At 35.0% G+C, this 19,745-nt stretch overlaps 2 protein-coding genes across 5 annotated transcripts; both read right to left on the bottom strand.

Annotated features, from left to right (window-relative positions):
- Positions 1 to 4,893: 4,893 nt before the first annotated feature.
- On the bottom strand, positions 4,894 to 12,484 carry LOC147388592 (uncharacterized). Of its 3 annotated transcripts, none has more exons than XM_086419026.1 (12): positions 12,324 to 12,484; positions 12,163 to 12,207; positions 11,999 to 12,050; positions 11,816 to 11,889; positions 11,592 to 11,722; positions 10,202 to 10,320; positions 9,895 to 10,072; positions 9,510 to 9,792; positions 8,521 to 9,404; positions 6,440 to 6,535; positions 5,269 to 5,336; positions 4,894 to 5,064 (listed from the first exon to the last, which is right to left on the bottom strand). In XM_086419026.1, the coding sequence occupies exons 1-12, from the start codon at positions 12,346 to 12,348 to the stop codon at positions 5,061 to 5,063; spliced, it is 1,959 nt and encodes a 652-aa protein (XP_086275152.1). In that variant the 5' UTR covers positions 12,349 to 12,484; the 3' UTR covers positions 4,894 to 5,060. The 3 variants fall into 3 exon arrangements, with proteins under 3 accessions (XP_086275152.1, XP_086275155.1, XP_086275153.1); XM_086419029.1 differs by having other exon boundaries at positions 11,816 to 11,894; positions 12,324 to 12,483; XM_086419027.1 differs by having other exon boundaries at positions 8,521 to 9,381; positions 9,496 to 9,792; positions 12,324 to 12,483.
- A 2,749-nt stretch (positions 12,485 to 15,233) lies between these two features.
- Positions 15,234 to 19,505, bottom strand: LOC147388591 (WAS/WASL-interacting family protein). Of its 2 annotated transcripts, none has more exons than XM_086419094.1 (3): positions 19,356 to 19,505; positions 19,079 to 19,252; positions 15,234 to 15,755 (listed from the first exon to the last, which is right to left on the bottom strand). In XM_086419094.1, exons 1-3 carry the CDS (start codon positions 19,399 to 19,401, stop codon positions 15,442 to 15,444), a joined length of 534 nt encoding a protein of 177 aa, XP_086275220.1. In that variant the 5' UTR covers positions 19,402 to 19,505; the 3' UTR covers positions 15,234 to 15,441. The 2 variants fall into 2 exon arrangements, with proteins under 2 accessions (XP_086275220.1, XP_086275221.1); XM_086419095.1 differs by having other exon boundaries at positions 19,079 to 19,249; positions 19,356 to 19,486.
- Positions 19,506 to 19,745: the final 240 nt, after the last annotated feature.

Here is a 19,745-nt window from a genome sequence, read left to right as displayed (position 1 = left end):
TCAATTTGGTTATATTCAAGAAAATTTTGAAAATACAAGAATATATAAAATTTTCAAGAAATAATCAACCTAATAAGTTACAAACATTGATGAATGTTGGTATTCTAACTAGAAAGTCTTCACTCGGTCAATACTTTATTGACGTATTATGAACACGGGACCATAAATGTATTTTCTTGGGATACACAAATACAAAACAGAGAAAACAAATCTATGATCCCGTGTCCGTAACACATCAGATGAGTATTGACTGAGTGAAGACTTTCTAATTAGAAAATCATTATTCAACATTGATACATAGGTACGAGAGTCGTGATAAATCAACGTACTAAAGATACTTGGATGACGTGGCAAAGGCACAGAATCATAGATCTTTTTCTTTGGGATACAAAAGGAAAAGATCTAGGATTCTATGCCCTTGCCATGTCATTCATGAACAGACCACATATTTTTTTTAGCGAGTCCATTTATCATTATCATTAGCCTACAAGATAAGCATAGAAACAAGACACTCGTGAGTGAAATGGACTCTTAAACACTCTTATCTTTATGGGTTGTCACGCTTACCCAACCAAAACTAACAAGCCATCTTATTTGATATTATTCTATTTACAATAAATTATCAAAACGGCAATGTATGTGAGGTCAAAGTTGCTGATTTTGTCATGTTTTTAAAATATATTTGTCAAAAGAGCTATATACATCCATTTTGGTGTATATTTATTTTTATCAAAATGGGTGTCTGTTATAAGTCGCATTTACCGCTTTACATTTTAGTCATCACTAAATAAAATATTGTTCGGTAGCCGTCCATTTTAAAAACCTTGGATCTAGTTCAAAAGAAAATGAAACTTAGAGGGGTGTGACGATGGATTTCTGATGTGGTAATCCATTTTAGCAAAACGACCCTAAGTAAGATTCAAAACCTTACTAAGTTAGTAAGGACAGTGTTCCACTTCTTCACTTATCTTTTGATTTGTGTGGCATTGTGTTCTACCGTATGCCACGGGTTTACCTCAAAGTGAGTCCATAGAAAGATAGTTTATTTCTAAAATCATCCCCATTTGGGGGTTTAGAGACAAAACTTTGACCTTATCTCCGTTCAAATTATATAATTCTACTTGGCTGTTTGGTAACAAATTTTAAGTAGTCCCTCAGAATAGAATTCCAACCAAAATTAACTCTGTTCCAATGAAAATCCAAGTTTCTTTGGTTAGTAACAGGAGCAAGATTTAAGATCTCGTCTTTGAGATATTATTTTGGTAAGAAGAAAATCCTAGACTGTTTCAATCAATCATTTTGAATTAGGGTGAGAATAAATTTAAAAAGAATTTGTTAATATACATATATGATATGTGCACCAACCAAACACATTTTGTTATCATTCACGATTGAACTTCTTCACAACTTATCTCCGTTGTTGTCCGTAAAGAACTTCACAATGAATCATCTTTATCTTCAACCAAGAGCTGCTCTGAACCTTGCAAGGCATCAAATTTAGAAATATTTTTGTTTGTTTATCATATTTAGTTTTTAATGTGTTTGTAATGGAGAAAAATGATTGAAAAATTAGGGCAAATGGTATGAATTGATTTAGATTAAGGTTAAAATTCTAATGTACAACATTTGAATGCTTAAAGACGTTGACAAATATTTTTAAAGAGTATTGATAACAAGAACCTATTAATAATTTGTTAAATCTACAACAAATAAAATAAAATAAATAAATAAATAAAAATCATTTTTTTTATGTTTGCTTGTGTCGATCTTGAAAGGTCAATGTCACATTTGACATGGATTAAGTCATGTCAGATGTGTTCTGCCAACATATTTTTTTATATCTAAAAACTGTCAACAGGACATAGACATGAATCGGGCAACATGGCTTAAGCGATGTCAAATGGGTCCTATTGGCACAAAAAAAAAAAAAAAAAAAAAAAAAAATTGTACAATATAAAACATGAAGACAAAATTCGATAAATGCATGAAAAGACATTTTTTTTTTCTATCACTTTTGAACCATTATATTTGTTCTAATAGTGGTCATTTAATTGAGTTATCTCCTTTTAGATTGAGTTCTTGGGAATCATTCATTTGAGTTCAAATAAATGAACTAAATCAATGAAAAACCCTAAAAACAAGATGAGATTTCAATAGAAACCAACTTCCATTATTATAATTTGTCAAAATAATGATTTTTAGATCCTTTTAAACCTACAATCAACAAAAAAAATGGAAAAACTGAGAGAAGTTCTCTTCATCTTCCCCAATGACACTGGAAGAAATTTGGGCTTTAGATTTCAAATGGTTAGTTGTAATGGTGAGTCCATCTACTAATACTAATGAGACCCATTTGTTATTTTCTTTTCTTTTTTAAGTGAGTGTGGATACCTAAAAAAGTGGGTACAATTCTGCTCACCCTTTGAATTATTCTCGGAAACATCAAAACATTCTCGAAATATTCAATGTGTTTGGTACAATTATGAAAAATTACTAATTCTATTAACTAGAAATAACCAATAAAGTCAAATGTTTGTGCATAGATCCACCTCCTACTAGGTTGGTGGAAAATTTGATTATTCAGAAATGGTGATTTGCAGTTTCTTTCAATCATAATTGGCTTGAGAGATAATTTTTAGTCTCTCAGCGAGCTTCGGAGTCAATAACGTGTCTGGTGGTTACTTAACTTTGGGATTCCTACAAAAGTTAGAGCCAAAATGGGGTTAGAAACTAGATCCACTTTTGACTTTTTGCACAAAGTCGGATGGAACGGATATTAAATGACTTTGGGATGAAAATTTATTTATTTTTTATATATCACAACGTGAGAAGCACCAAAGTGTAGGAACAAGGAATCAAGGAAGTGGGAGCAGCACCCGTTACAGGAGGATTCAATCACTAAAAGCATCTCGTCTCGAAAAACTGTTTTTTAATTCATTTCACCAACAGTAGGGCAAAATTATAGGATTTTGGCTTCTATTCCAAATCAGTTTTTTCTGAAGCCATTTCTTCATCTTTTCAACTTATTAGGATTTTTCCCAAGAAGCATAGATCCTCTACATTTTGTTGGAACCTTTTGAAATTATTGCTGACTAGCATTCAAGAATCTAGGATTGGATTTATGTACATGGATCATATTTAGGACCAAAATATGATTCAGATTCAATATGGAACCATGGGTGAACGAGAAATGTATCGAATTGATTTTTTTTATTTAACGAATGGATCTGATCGCAACCTCGAATATGGAATTTAAAGGGATCGTATTCTGAACCAAATGGTCCTTCAACCACGTCTTGCTCAAGAACATTATTTTCAAGTTTTCTTTGAATCAAACTAATCAATTCCAATGCAAATAAGGTAAGTAAACATGCGTACTTTGGTCCCATAATCATCAAATTTACAGTCTTATTAAAAAAAAAACATGATTAAATCACAACTTATCCTTCATCGATTAAATAACAACTTTTCCTTCAACAAAACATACATGCGCAAAACATGCATCAATTACTGCACTTTTCATCCTTAGTAGAAAGTTTTGATCAACTTTGAGCGTATATAATACACTACTTTGTATTGATTATGGTTATATAGAAATTTATTTAGAGAAGTTGGTCTCTCCTCTCAAGAGAGGACTTAGTTGATTGTGCATTATTGGGCATTTTTCACATATCTATATGATAAAATAGAACAATGGGTCCACTCTCTTTGTCTCAAGATTTATATCCAATAAAGAAAGTAACTTGAGGACAAGTTTCACATTTATTGCTTTTCCTCTTCTGTTTTTTTTTCCAAAAATACCTCTAATTTTATAATATATATATTTTTTCTCTTTTTCAATGTTACCCCCTCCAACTTTATCATCTTCATGCTTCTCCCCTTTTTCTCTTGTTGGTTATGTATTATTGAGTATTTTTCACAAATCTATATGGTAAAACACAACAATGGATACCACTCTGTCTCAAGATTTATATCTTATAAAGAAAATATCTTGAAACAAGTTTTACCTTTATTGTCTTTTTTTTTGCTCTTTTCAAAAATACCCCTAACGTTATTATCTTTCTTCTTCTTCCCTTTTTACAATATTACTCATCCAATTTTATTGTCTTTACTCTTCTTTCTCATTCCTCTTCAACTTTATTATTTTTTCTCTTTTACGCTTTTAAGTCCAAATTTCTTTTAATAATACCCTTCCAACTTAATTATTTATCCTCTTTTACCCCCCCCCCCCCGCAATTAACTCCAAAAAGGAAGCACATGCGATAGGCATGGGCAAACTCTAGCAAATATATAAATTTCAAATAGTCAAAACATTAGTATTCTCACACGAGAGTGTCATAATTTGGTGACATGGTGGTGAACTTACAAAGATAATCCATCTCGTTGGCTTAGGAGTGACCGGACGTAATTGGCCTTTCAAAGATACCATAGTTTCCCAAGCCAATGGTTTGGATTATCCAACTTCTATAATTTAATTCCCATTTTATTAGGATTGGTAGAGCAATTATCAATTGAGACTGCGAACTTTTGACATGTGAAACTGAAACATAGCTCTCCAAGTGAGGATTAACCTTTTACATAGTCCCATTATTGACGTCATCGATAGCTTCTTAAGACTTCTATCAATCTATCATTATAATACACTACATCAAGTATAAAATCAAGAGGCATTTCGGTTTCATCCATCTTAAGATTCACTTTTATGAGCTAGTCAGTTCTGAGTGCATAATCAAAAGCTTTTTTGAAATTTATACATTTTTTATTTATTGCTAAGCAACTAGTTTTATTCTCTATATCTTGTTTCACTATATTGCAAACAATTGGGTTTTCTTAATTTCAACATTTAAGAGCTTAAAGTGTTACTTACATATTAATTAATTTAAAGTAGAATAATTGAAACCAAAAATTTGATCTATAACAATTGTCAGATAAACCCGATCTTGAACGGATAATGTTTCTTACAAGTCTCAACAAAAAAGAACGTGGAATAAGAGAAAGACATACTTGAATAGCTGAATGCTTGGACCATAAACACCAAGGATTAACCCACCCACAAAAATTTATCTGCCAAGGAGAGAGAAAAAATGGTAAAACAGATCAATCTATGAATCCCAAAGTTTATTCCTCTTCAATTTACATAACAAGTGCTTTTGAGAGTCGAATAATCAGTTTCACACCCAATATGTGTGTTGTGACCTTGATAGGGCTTGGCATAACGAACAAAAGAAAAATATAGAAAAAATAAATTCGGCGTGTTAAGAGTTATACCTGGTTTTTCTTTCTCTAGTGACAAGAACAAGGGTACCAAATGCCACCAAAATTGCAACTCTTATTGCCTATATTGCAAACAAAGACATAAGTATTATAAAATACCTCATATATACCCATACTAGCTTGAATAACTACAATGATAATTGGGATTGAAGATAATTAATGATTATTAAGAGCAATAAATGTGTGAAAAGAATGGACCATTGTGTAGAGCTGGTTTGCCTAACTAGATTTATTTATTGTAGAAAAAAAAAATAGAATCACAAAGTTACGACAACAGTCCCATATCACATTCGACTTCTAAGATATTGCCCATTCAGATAAAATAAATTTTTCAATAATCTATACAACACTTCAATGGATTCCTATGTGACGAGTTTCAAATGTTTAGTTATTTAGTTTATCGTGGTGCACCTACATGACCGTATGAACCTAAATTTACCGTATCTCACGTGTTACACACGATCACTCTACGTTCGATTCATTACTGGATAAATAGAATGTTTATTACACTTAATAAGTAAAAATCTACAAGAAACTATTATTTGTTAAGTTTATCTCAATGTAGGTCTTAAATATCAACCAAACTGATTGCAGACTCACACAAAAACTTTGCTATAATTTAGAGCAAACACGTTACTTTGCACATTATACATATCCAACTCCAAGAGTCCAAAACATTTTTAGCACTGTTGGAGAATGAAGATAAAGTCGAAATCGTGAGAGATTTTAGAAGTAATAAATACACCTTAATGCTAAAGAGAATCAGACTGATACCCATACATTCAGAAATAGAATTAAAAAGAAAAGGCTATTTCAAGCAGAGTTTGAAGAAGATGATGAAACAACAATTCTACTATGCTATTTTCTAGGTCTATGGAGAACTCTCAAGCTTACAACCTTTAACATAATAAAAAATCACATGTAGCTAACACAAATTCTCTTTTCTAGCCATGAATTATAAAACAGAAATGATAAGTGACATTAACATTTTATAGAATGTATGCAAGAGAAAATATGTGGATTCAGCAGCATGGTATGTGGACCCACACGAATGAGTCAAGGACCGATTCTTGAAACTTATAACCATAGAAAATGTGGAGCTAAAGTTAATGGTGAACGAAGGTCCAGAATTTTTAAGAGAGAGAGAGAGAGAGAGAGATGAAACCTGTCTAATTAGTCCTCCAGAATCTCCATCATCCGTTGAACTTTCAAGGTTCTCATTTTTATTCACTTCAATACAAGTGTCGCGTTGCACATTTTGCTGAAAATGTTAAGAATTTTATAAGCATAACAGTCAAAAATTCTTGATTGATTCATTAATTAGTAGAATCCTGAAATACAACATTCAAACAAACCTGTGCAGTTGAAATGCACATTAGATGGAAATTTTCAGAAGATATTTTAACACCTTCAAACTAAACTTGGAAGCATGGTGATTCCAATTAACCTAAACAGTCTTGCACAGTGCACCCAATAAGCCTAAACAATCTCAACCACCTTAAAGTCAAAGTACTTACGGACACAGAGCTTTCAGTTCTAGCTCTTTTATTCTATTGGGGCAAGATGTTCAAGGTGTTTAGAGGGGTGTTTTTGAAGATTTTCTTGTTAGATGGGATAGGGTTTGTAATTTGGAGGAGTAATTTTCTTTTGTTTTGGTTGTGTTTGTTTTAGCGGTTTTTTCTTCTTTCGGGTTGGATAGTCATCCTCCCTTCTGTACATTCTTCCCTCTTTAATAAATTGTTTGTTTGTGTTGGTTGTTTTGGGTGTCCATGTGGACCCAACCCATGATTGTCACATATTAGGACTCCTCTTGAAGTCAGAGTTCTAATAAGATTGAGTCCCTATTGTAATAGGAGACTACAATCTTATTTCTTATATTTATTTCTATAAATAAATAAGGAGGGACGTGAAACACAACAACAAAATATCAGATTCTCTCAATATTTTTTCTTCTTTCTAAGTGGGCAGTTTTCTGGGTTTCTATAAAAAAATCCTAGGGTTTAAGGCGTGGAAATAGTGACTGCTCTGGAAGCGTCGACGTAACGGGAATTTGGATTTCCGATCTCCGACGATCGACTCAACGTAACACGACTCAAGGTTTGAATTTCCGCTGCGAATAAAAGGTATGCTCCCTCAAAATCCCAATTTGCCTATCAAAGAAAAAAAAGAACGATGGATGCCCTTGAAAAGAATCTCTTCGGTGACTGGAAGGCTAAAGAATTGATTGGGTTTGAGTGGATGTGCAATAAGTAGATACAAAGCATGATTGTTAAGCAAGATTTCACTCTGGAGTGTATTTCTTGTAGACCTTTATATCAACTATACTTGGGTTTTTGTGTATATCCAATTCAAATGGGAATTTTATGAATCAATATTCCTATATGTTGGGAGTAGTGAGCATGTCTTCATCTTCAGATGAGCATGGAAATGTCGAAACAAAAAAGACTCAGAAAGGCTATTTATGGTCTCAAACAATCTCCTTGAGAATGGTTTGAGCACTTAAATAGTTCGATGGTGGACATTGGGTTTACCATAGTCATCGAGTAATTTGGGTCCATGTTAAAGGGTGGCTGTTAAGAATGGTGATTAAACCTTGTTTATCATACAATGTCAGCATCATCCTTTAGTTTCTGTACGCAACCTTTTTTTCATTCACGTTTCATCTAACTTCCTGAAACACTTTCACTCCCTCCAGACTCCCGAGATCTTTCATTTGGGTTTGATGATCCTCAATGGAGATCCATAGAATAATAGCTTGCTTGTGGATTTCCCAAAAATAGAAGTGAAGCTAAAGATAATGGGACCTCAACTAGATTCTACAAGGTTGAGTTTTGTTAACCAACCAACTACTCCAAAAGACTGATCTATTGGAGAGGGGGAGGAACTATGAAAATGAGAGGGTCATGGGGCTTAACTGGGATATGATGCACCCGAGAGTGGAGGAAAATATACACTAAACACTCCCCCTTGCCCATAAGGGTGGAAAGAATCGAACCCATGAACTATAGAACCTAGTGCTCTGATACAATGTTAACCAACCAACTACTCCAAAAGACCGATCTGTTGGAGAGGGGGAGAACTATGAATATAAGAGGGTCGTGGGGGCTTAACTGGGGTATGACACACCCAAGAGTGGAGTAAAATATACACTCAACAAGTTTGTTTTGCAGAAAAATACAATAAACTTTTACTCATAAACAAACTAATATAAACTCCTAAGCATCATAAGGGGATAAGAATTCAAACCTCGTTTACAGATTCTATCCCAGGTAAACTAATTTCCCCTTGATTTGGTGCTCCAATGTCCCCACGACAGCCTCCCATTAGATCAATCACTTGCTTACTCCCAGTTGTAATACACAAACGTCTTGATTCATCTGAGAATATCAAGCTACCTGATATTTCAGAGGGAAATTGTTGCATTCCAGGATAGACTATTGATTGCTGCCTTTCACTTGAAGGTCCACAAATACTTAGCTTGTCTGACACTTCCACGCTAGTTCTCCATCCACTTTTCTCTAAAGAAACGAGTGTAGAGTCGTTCTGGTCGTTGGACACACTACAAGATTGGTCTATATCCACAGACCCATCAAGCATTCTTCCCGAAACCATAGCTATCTCTGCTACAGATGGTCCACTCAATTCTTCCAAAACTATTCCCTCATTTTTTTTATATTCTTTTTGACATGGTAGTTCAAAGTTAACATTTTTATTTGAGTTTGTTCTTTCCTCTGTAGTTTGTCTTGCACTTGACACCTCCAACTCTCCGATTTCTAGTGACATGGGCAGTGTGTCTGGAGCTCTTGAAACCTTCAACCGTTCGATTTCAAGTGACATGGGCATTGTATATGTAGCTCCAGAAACACTTGGTGCAATCAAATCAATTTGATCTTCTCTACTTCTGATGTCTTTTGGCCTTTGTTGCAAATTCACATCCATGGACTTCTCTATTGAAAATGAATTTAATTCTGTTTTGGCTATTTCATGTGTTATTTTCCTTCTTTCCATCTTCGCATCTTGTACACTTGGACCTTTCACAGAACCTTCTATCTTGGTCTTGTTTGATTGGGCTTTTGTCGTTGACGTGTTAACATGAAGGCTCAGTCCCTGTGCAAACAGGTTCCGTGGGTCTCATTAAGAAAAGAAAAAAAGGAAAAAAGAAAAGAAGGTTATGTCCTTGCAATAATAAGGGAGAAATAATGCATACTTGGACAGAAATACCTGAGACAAACTACCTTCAAAGGCACTTATCATTTTCCTTACATTGCTTGGAGTTTTCTCCAATGCACTCTGCTTCTCGGGACTATGAGTTTGATCTTCGTCCAATTTGTTAGGAATTAAATGGTTGTTTTTGGCAACCAAGGATTCTGAAATGGGCTTCATGGGATCATCAATAGGAGGTGACCCGGTCTCAATCTTCTCTGAAAGTTTTTTATTTGCTTCTGTTAAATGGAGTATTTTAAGTTCTTGTGATGGAAGCAGTATTGATGAAGCCCCTTCACTTTCATCTGTATCATTCTAAAGAGATGAAAAGCCCATTAGTGGAAAATCAACCGGTCCTCTTTAGTTTACACTTTGATGAAGTAAAATATTGTAGCCACAACGTGAAGAATTATTAACTGGGTCTGTTTGCTCCAATCGATCTATTGACGTTCCTTCTCTGTTTCCAAGACTAGATTGTGTATCCTTGTCATGACTAATAGGATTTGACATCGAACGATCTTGGAGAGATTCCTCGGCAACACTTACAGCTTCCATTTGAACAAGGCTTTCTTGTGAATCTTCAGAAAATGCAGGACTTGAACATCAAGAAAAAGCTTTTCAAAACAAGTTCAACATAAGATCACAAATATTACTAAAATTTTGTTTCAAAGCTTTCTTTTCATTCATTCTTTTTTTATGGTTAAGCTGGGATTGAACCTGTGACCTCATGGTTGAGGGTGACGATGCGATGTTACTACCAACTGTAGCCACTGCCGCAGTCTCCGCTTGTCTAAGACTACCACTGAGAAGCTCCCCAAGTTTCTTCTTCAGTGCAGATTCTCTCTACAAAAACATGCAAAAAATAAAATAAAATAAAATTAGAAGTATTAACAAGTGTGAACCAACCAATTACTCCAAAAGACCAATCTGTTTGAGAGAGGGAGAACCATGAAATACAAGAGGGCTGTGGGGCTTAACTGGGGTATGCACACACCCGAGAGTGGAGGAAAATATACACTCAATACTCCCCATCACCCATAAGGGTGGAAAGAATCGAACTCGTGAACCTAGCGCTCTGATACCATTTAACCAACCAACTACTCCAAAAGACCGACCCGTTGGAGAGGGGGAGAACTATGAACATAAGAGGGTCATAGGGCTTAACTGGGGTATGACACACCCGAGAGTGGAGGAAAATTTACACTCAACAAAAATAACAAGAGAAGTGAGAAAGTGAAAGTCCACTTAGATGGTTTGGGCATGTTCTATGAAGGCCAATTACATCCCAGTCAGAAGAAATATTCAAGTTGAACATCCTCAAAAAGAGCGAGAGGTACCAAAAACTTTTTCAAAAAATAAGAATGTGGATGGAAGAGTCTAGATTGTGTACACCTACGGTGGAGGATTGAAACCCTCCACCCACACCTCAATACATGCCACGTAAGCTACAATCTTAGAAATTAAAGCCTACAATATCTCCTTTTAAAAATTTCCTTGGATTGTGGCTTATGTGGCATGTATTGAGGTGTGGGAGGAGGGTCCCAATCCTCCACCCTGGGTGTATAGGATCCGGACTCGTGGATAGAAATAGTGAAAGCAGATATGAACTCACTCTCAATAACAAAAGAATTGGCTTTCGATAGTCTGGAATGGAGGAACACAATTCATATAGCCAACCCTAAATCTTTGGGATAAGGCTTTGTTGTTGTTGTTGATAATGGAGGTTGTCCAAACACCTTGACAATGAAGGACTAATCCAATCAGATGAACACAATCACCCTCAAACCACTCGCATCAGGTAAGCCCCCGGGAAGAATTGAACTTGTGATCTTGGGGAGCATACCCAAGTTGTGGAGCCAATGCACCACTCGTGCCGGTTGGCTTTGTTGTTGTTAATTAATAAGAATAAGAAGAACAAACTAACAACTATCTGAACTATGCCCCTTGGAGAATTGTTTAAGTTCTGAATAATTAATTGTTTCTTTATATTTTTAACAAACCATAAAGTTTGCTCTAATTTTTTCCGAGTTCTTCAAACCCTGTAGGGCATAATCGACAGTGGGCTAATCAGGGACAATAAATAAACAGAGCAAAAGAAATGAAAATTTGAATACCATCTCTCGAATCCGCTTTTGCTCTTCTTCACTTAGAACAAACTGCAATTTCATGTGCAGGTGCCCGCCTCCTTGGAGGGGAAACAAATCATCCCAAAATCCTTTTTCAACTACTAACATGGTCTTCACACCTGCACAAAAATGGCAAAAGAACCACCATTAATCACTCAAACAATTAAAGAAAAACCCCACTTAATTTTCAACAATTATTAGAAAAACAGAACCTGTCCTGGATAGTTCATTGCCCTCTGCATCGTGGAGGGTTACGATGAGGTTGTCGCGAAGTGTCGTTAAAGGGCTGTACTTAAATAAATTTAAATTTAGGTTCACAAACATGAAGAAAAACAACAGTGCAACAAAATAAAAGAGAGAGATTGAAAGTGTGGGGAGTGTTCTGTCTTGCTCACAAAGAGAAGTCTCCCTTGTCCCAAATCTGATACTCTCTCTTTCCCATTGAAACTGAAGTATAAAAACAGTTGCACCCATCAAAATAATGTAAGAAACACAACAAAAATAAAGAGAGAAAGATAAGCAAAAAAGATATAATAAAAAAATAGTAATCTACACTCACCCTTTACAGATGATGATGAAGTTGGAAGACCCATTAAATCAAGAACTATATTGAATTAAAAGAAGAAAAAAAAACTCTTTAGTTAAAAATGGACGAAGGATGTCTGCATTTTGAATTACAGTTATATGTGATGGAGAGAAGTAGAAAAGACTTAATAGTACCTGAAACATGAATGGTTCCTGGCATTTGAGAGCTTTTTTTTTTTTTTTTGTTAAGATTGGGAGAAGAACTAAGACTGAAAAAACAAATACAAGAAATTGGGTGTTTTGATTGAACAAATGAATGGGTGTGAAGGGGAGGAGATGGAGTTGGGTGGATGTGGTTTGGTTGGAGTCTGATCACCTCAAACATTTAGTTGCAAAAGGCCAAAATCTAATTCTTGTTTCACTTTACTATTTGGTAGCATGTGAAAAAATTAGGATTTATGTAATATTAATTTTTATAATTAATTTAAATAATTATTTATAATAATTTTAAAAAGATATTTTAATTTTATGTCATATTTTATCAAGGGAAAATGCTCAACAAACATTGAAATTTACATCGTTTCACGCATTGTTGACGATGTGTGTATAAAACCATAAATGCATTTCATTGAGAAATAAGTGAGAAGCATCTGTGATTCTATACACACCAATGTGTGAAACGATGTCAGTTTCGATGTTGCTCCAACGCGACTCTTTATCAAGTAATGTATTAAAGGGTATTTTTTTTATACCAATAAACTTATTTTAATGAATTCATTAACTCAATGCTAACGAGATTTGAACCTTGATCTTTGATATCATCACCACAAGATTTTACCAACTAAGAGCAACTCCAACGCAATCTGTTCTCAATTGTTGTCTTGGGTTGGTGGAGTCCAAAAATAGTGTCTCCAACCCAAGACCCATCCCTCACCATTTTTTGGAATTTGACATTTTCGATAACAAAGAAAGGTACTATCACTTAGTTACCATCCTTTTTGAAGGGAAATTTTTTAATAATTATGTTGAAAATAAGTAAATCTAAGGAAATTTTAAATTTGAATTGAATTAAATAATTTATAGATAGCAATTATGGTAACACAGTTGAAGTGCATATCACATAGATACCATAATTACTACCCACAATACCTAAAAAAGACTAATTTATGGGTATGGATAGAGGGTGTTGCGACGGAGTTGCTCTAAGCGAGCTCATACCTACATTCTAAAAGATATTTTGTGATTAAAACATTTATTAAGGTGATTTTAAATTTACATCAAACCCTTATCTCATTATGATAGTGAAGATAACATAATAAATAGATATATTATATTTTAAAAAATTAATTAAATTGTGAATTTGTAACTTGTAATCTTTTATTTTAAAGACACTGATAATTATCGAGTGTAAATGTAAATGTAATATGGGGACATTTTTGAAAAATGAAATTTTGCGTCTATCACGCTTACTCCCGCTGCGCTCGTTATAATGGTAAAGATTTAAAAGCGAGCTTTATAATTTCAAATAGACATTTAATATAATACAAGTATACTTTTTTAATTTAAAAATAATTAATGTGGATTTCTACCAACAATACCACCTCTCTCAATATAATAATAAAGGCACTCTAATCTAAAAATGTTTCCTTAATTTTAGAAACAATTGATATAGATTTGGATCAACAATACTAACCCTTCTTTTATTATAATTGTAAAGTTGAACTTTGAATTAAATAAAACGAGACACCAAATAAAAATATGGTTTGTACTCTTGCAATGATCCTGAATATGCTCACTTGTATGAATATCTTTTTCAATCTTGTATCAATATCCAATTGGATCGACATTTGATTATTTCTCAATGGCGGACCTATGAAGAAGAAAGGAGAAGTGGGCACCAATTATCTTCTGCCTTATCCACGGGGTTACTCAATCTTCTCATGGAGTTAATTTTTGGAAACCTCACATTTTTATTGGTCGACGTGTATTGATAGGTATTTCAAATTAACGAGTACCCACTTTAGATCAAAGTCTTGATTTTCTGACTCCTCTCTTTGACAAACTCCCCTCAAACTCTCTTGACGTGGCATGTGCACGGATCATAGATTTTTTTCATTGAGTATACAATTACACATATTTATGGGGATGTGCAATTGTGTATCTCAAGAAAAAAAAAACTATGATTCTTGGGGGGAGTCAAAAAAATCATTACTCTTTACATCAGGTTGGGATATTTTTCAATACAAGTGATTCAATGAGAATGTGGGGTCTCGAAAACTTCCCATGATATATTCTTTAAACCAATAAAAGGAAGAGAAAGCAACAGGCAATAAGTCATGATTTTCTGACTAAGAAATTTTCACTCAGTCTATACACGACTAACGTGATAAGGGTAGAAAATCATAGATCTTTTTTTTCGAGATACACAAGGAAAATGAGCAACGATTATGTACCCTTACCATGTCAGTCGAGTACAAATCAAGTGAAAATTTTCAAGTCGAAAAATCATTAGCGTTCTAAAATACATCAAAGACTCCCACCGGTCTATTGGATGACTACATTATTACTCCGTTTCACACAGCACTGAGTGGAGGTGTGCACGGAACCCTAGTTGTTTATCACTCATATCTCTAGGAAAGCATCCATGTTTTGTTCACACCTACACATCAGCACAGTGTGAAACACAGTCACTCCAGTATTTCCTACTTCAAAGTTTAACAAGTCTGGGTTGGGTTGGTATGATGGTATTACTATTAATTAATGGGTCAGGCCAAGATAGATCCGGTACATGTTTAGAGCCAAAATCAGGATTGGGAGCTTGGCTCACTATCGTAACTTTGAAAATTTGCAGAACTACCCAGTCCAACCCATAATTAGATCCGAACCCGTACAGGCCAAGCAAGGCCACTCAGGTACCTTTATTTGGATCGACCCGGTCCAACCATTAGAGAACATGGGCTTGGATTAGAATTTTAAACCCTTCTTATCCAGCTATTTATTGACAATCCCCACCACCAAGTTATAAAAAAAAAAAAAAATACTTCTGCAAATTCTCTTTATTAAAGACGGTTGAACTCCCCCAAAAAAAAAAAATCTCCAGCAAGAGATCTGAAAGCAACCACGTTAGGAGAACCTAGAGATATTCAACAAACCTCATAGTGCAACACATGCGAGATTACCCATTTGGGGTTGGCAACATTTGTTTTACCATTCAATTCTGTCTAAAACCATTCCAACAAAAAAAAAAGTACAAATTTCCATATTCACACCCCAAGCTTAGCAATCTCACACAAGTAGAAACAGGGATTCACAGTTATAAACTTGGAATGGATTTTGTCCTTATGAACTGTTTGAGAATGGCCTTCTCTTCGTCGATTTGTTTCTTTTCTTCACGATCCTTGGGCTTGATTTTCCTCTTCTCTTCCAATATCCACTTGTAAAGCTCACGCTGCTGATCCTCGGGAATGGGTTCGTGCACTTTCATGGCCTGTGCGATAGGTGCAATGGGTGCTGGTCTTTCAGACACTTCAACAGTTGTACTCGCGGCTGGAGTCGAGGGAACATCTGCAGCAACTTCACCATCCTCTACACTTGGATCTTTCTTCTTTGTTCTCACAAATAGGTAAGCTACATGGGCACATTCATAGCAAGAAAATTTATCAAACTGTTGTTGAGTCCAGAGCTTCACCATATATTGAGTCACTTTATATGTAAAAATGTCAGAAAGTCAACAAAAAATTGGGACTCGAAAGCAAGATATAAATACTGTCCATACAACTGTGAGAAGTCATTAGTGATGATTGAAACTATCAATCCAACACCCAAACAAAACCAAGATGCACACTAAATTTGCTTCTCATTCTCTAATCCCATGTATCATTATTAATAGTATCACCATCCATGTACAACATTCATAGATCTATTACTTTTCACTGATGTCCCCCATGATTATCAACAATCTGAGCCTTGTTTCACCTTTTATCCCTCAGAAACGGGCAAACTGAAATAATTAGTCACAATCAAGAACAATTTAAATATGCATTGAACAATGTATACAATCTTACATATGGTGTTGGTATCCCATTGTACTACTAAAGGTTATACTACGATTTTTCATACATCAATGGGTATTGGTAATTATACAAAAAACAGAAAATAAGTAAGAATCATATGAGGGTATTTGATAATTAGAGATAGTTTGAATGGAGTTATGTGCTTCGATTCTTATTCTAATCTTTGCAATTAACATTCAGTGAATTTTTTTCCATATAGCGAGGTGGCTGGCTGATCATATGAAGGTCTATATGTAGATATGTAAGCATCTACATCAACCTACAACCTGCATCACTAAATGTATAGGCATCATGAGTGTTAGGGTCTGTTTGGGAACCAGGCATGGCATTCAAATTTAAAATTGAGAATTCTAACATTACAGATTCCTGAAACTGAAAAGTCCTATGTTCTGTTGCCCGGTCGATAGAATCTGCAGGAAATTCCTTCCTTGCCATCAAATACTACAGAGCTTCTTTCTTCCATATAATAAACCAGCAGATATTGAAGGTTCCAAAGAATCCTACCTTGCGTTAATAAAGCATTTACGTACAACCAAGGGAGAGCCAATAACAAATAAAAAGTACTCTTGTGAATAAAGAGGGTCTTTTTTATCAGTAAAAAGTTAAAAGGCAAACCCAGTGACAGAGAGGGTCAACTGAAATGTAGACCATCCAACAACAAAATACAATGGCACCTAAGAGCCAACCAAGCTCCTCCAATTAAAAGCAAATAAATAAAACCAACGTCTCTAAAATCTGGGAAAACTGACCCCAATATACAACAATGCATTTATCTTCATAATGATAGCATCTATGTTCTCCTTATAATTGAAGACTAGAACACTCCAAAGATTATCCTTTTTGCAGACAAGTCATCAGCTTGCCATTCCTCACGTACAGTAAATGGGGCCTACCAACTCTTGTCAAACGCTAAGAGTAATTCAACACAGTGGGTGAGTAAATGCTCGATGGTCTCTTCTATAACTTTATACATAATGCACCCATTGAGTAGGGAAAATCAAACACAAATCCAATGATTTGTTGTAAGGATCTTGTCCAATACCACATTTTGAATGAGAAAGCTACTTTAGAAGGAGCAGAAGATTTCCAAATCATCTTATCAAGGTAGGGGGAGAATTCCTTCCAAGGTAACTCCAAATAGAAGGATCTCATTGTTAACCTATTATTTGTAGTCCACCTCCACTCTCAAATGTCTGAGCTTGTAGAGTAGTTAAACCCACTAGGTTCTCTCTCGATAGAGGAGTTGCAAAAGCCCACGTTCCCCAATCATTAAAATTACACCTAAACCCAAATTCCCATGAGGTAATTGGGTCTTCGATCTTCAAATATTGGCTAACGAAGGCATCCTTGAGATTAGAGAGCAAATACAGTGCAGGAAATTAAAATATCAAGTGGGAATCATCCCACAATAAATCAACCTAGAATATAATTGCATCACCCAATCCAACCTTGAAACATCGTTTGAAACATTGATGTATTTACAATTCCTTTCCAAACTCCTATAACCATAGGATATGAATGAGAATCTAAGAAACCAACCCCATGTCTGTTAAGACCCATACCAATGCTCCAAAAATACATAGGTGTCAATGGAGTGGAAAGTTTAAGTCTTAACCTAAGGATTGTAATAGGGGTCCAACTTGGTTCGGTTTGAGGTCAAATTGGAACCAAACTAACATTGGTCGGTTCCACTAAATAAGAACCAGAGCCGAACCAAATTCTATTGGAACCAAACCAACCCAAACTGAACTGAAGTTGGTTTGGTTCGGTTCGGTTCTACAGATTGCCAATATTCTATAAATTGTAGGTAATATTTTTTAATGAAAAAACAAACATGTAATAAACATAAAATTTCATATAATAATCACTAATCTGTTCATAAAAAATCATTAGTTTATCCATAAAAATCACTAATATATCTCCTAACTCCTAAAATAATTCATAATAATTATTATATACATATATATTTATTTATTGCATAGGGGTTCGGCACTCGGTTTGGTTATGTCCTATACAAGCTTGATCCAAGAACCGAACCAAATTGATCGGTTCTCCATTTTTGTAACCCGGAACCGAATTGCAACTTGTTCCAAATCGAACCAAGCTATCGGTTTGGTTAGGTTCTCGGTTTGAACCGGACCAAGTTGCACCCCTAGATTGTAATATAACCCCACCCTTCAAGATTGACGCCCTCGTTGGCCCACTTCATGGTGAGTCCCCCAGCCCCTTGGCCTTCTTTCCAAGTACCAGGTACCCATTTCTCTTTTTCAATAAGTCGCTCCTTCCCAGACTAATCACGGTGGCATATCATGGCGGACCCCTTCCATATCCCATACTATAGAAGAGACCCTTTTTCTCCTTTTTTTTTTCTTCCATAATCACCTCCTCATGACTTGAATCCTGGACGTGGTGTTGTCTCTGTTACCAAATGTTAAGACCCAAACCAATGCTCCAAAAATACCTAGGCGTCAATGGAGTGGATAGTTTAAGTCTTAACCTAAGGATCGTAACAATGTTGCTCCTTCCAAGGTTTAAACCCAAGACATGGTTCTGGCTTTGATACCAAACCAATCATACACCAAAAAGCACATAGGTGTTAATAGTGAGAAATGTTAAGCCCTTGTCTCTTTTGTGGTCATAACACACACCAATCAAAATTTCAACATATACCCAATTTTTATAATTCCAGCTACAAACTAATCATCCAATAACCCACCATTCAAGCCAAGATCTAAAAAAAATCTAGGGTTTCACTTAGTTGAAATTGAAAGTATTAAATGAGACCATTAAAATTCTACAATTAACAGCTATTTCTTACTATTTGAATCTAAGAACAGAGATGTATATAAATTAAAAGAAATAAGTGAGAAATCGAACCTCCAAGAGCAAGATTAACAGTTAAGAGTACAGGCCAAACGAACTTATAGCGTCTAGCGAAGGATTCCTTTGGAGGATGAGGAGTAGATGATGAAGGTGGAGGAGGATCCATAGGCTTTGGTGCAGGTGAAGAGAAATCTTTAGGTTTCTGTTGTTGGTGTTTCAGCTGAGTTGCTTTGATCGATCATCCCAAAACAAAAAACAAAAAAAACAAAAAAATCAAGATTACGGTTTTGTTTAAAGTTCTAAACAAAACAAAAGAAGAAGAAATACTAACATTTCTTGGGTTTGTTGGTGTAGAGCTTTGGACCATTATTGCTCATTCTTCTTTCTTTCTCCCTCTCTCTTCTTCCTTGACACCCATGTAGGGCTTAAATGGGGTCGGACCTGGTCCGGATCGGAGTATATCCGTATTCAAATCTGGAATTTTTTTAATGGATTCATATACTTAGGTGCTGTTTGTTAAATTGAAAAAAAAAAGTGCTGAATAGCATTAAGCGTTGAAACTTATAAGCGCTGAATTTAAGTGCTGAAAAAGTTATTTGTTTAGATGCTGAATCATGTTTGTTACACATTGCTGAAATTGATAAATTGTCTTTGTTACCCTTACAATCATATTATACATTGTTTGCATGTTTCAAATGCTTATTTGTTATCAAACACAATA

Source organism: Akebia trifoliata, chromosome 12, assembly GCF_017979445.1.
Source record: "Akebia trifoliata isolate Shusen 1 chromosome 12, ASM1797944v1, whole genome shotgun sequence".
Classification (NCBI taxonomy): domain Eukaryota; kingdom Viridiplantae; phylum Streptophyta; class Magnoliopsida; order Ranunculales; family Lardizabalaceae; genus Akebia; species Akebia trifoliata.
The sequence above is the reverse complement of the archived record's forward strand: the minus strand, read 5'-3'. Positions and strand labels throughout refer to the sequence as shown.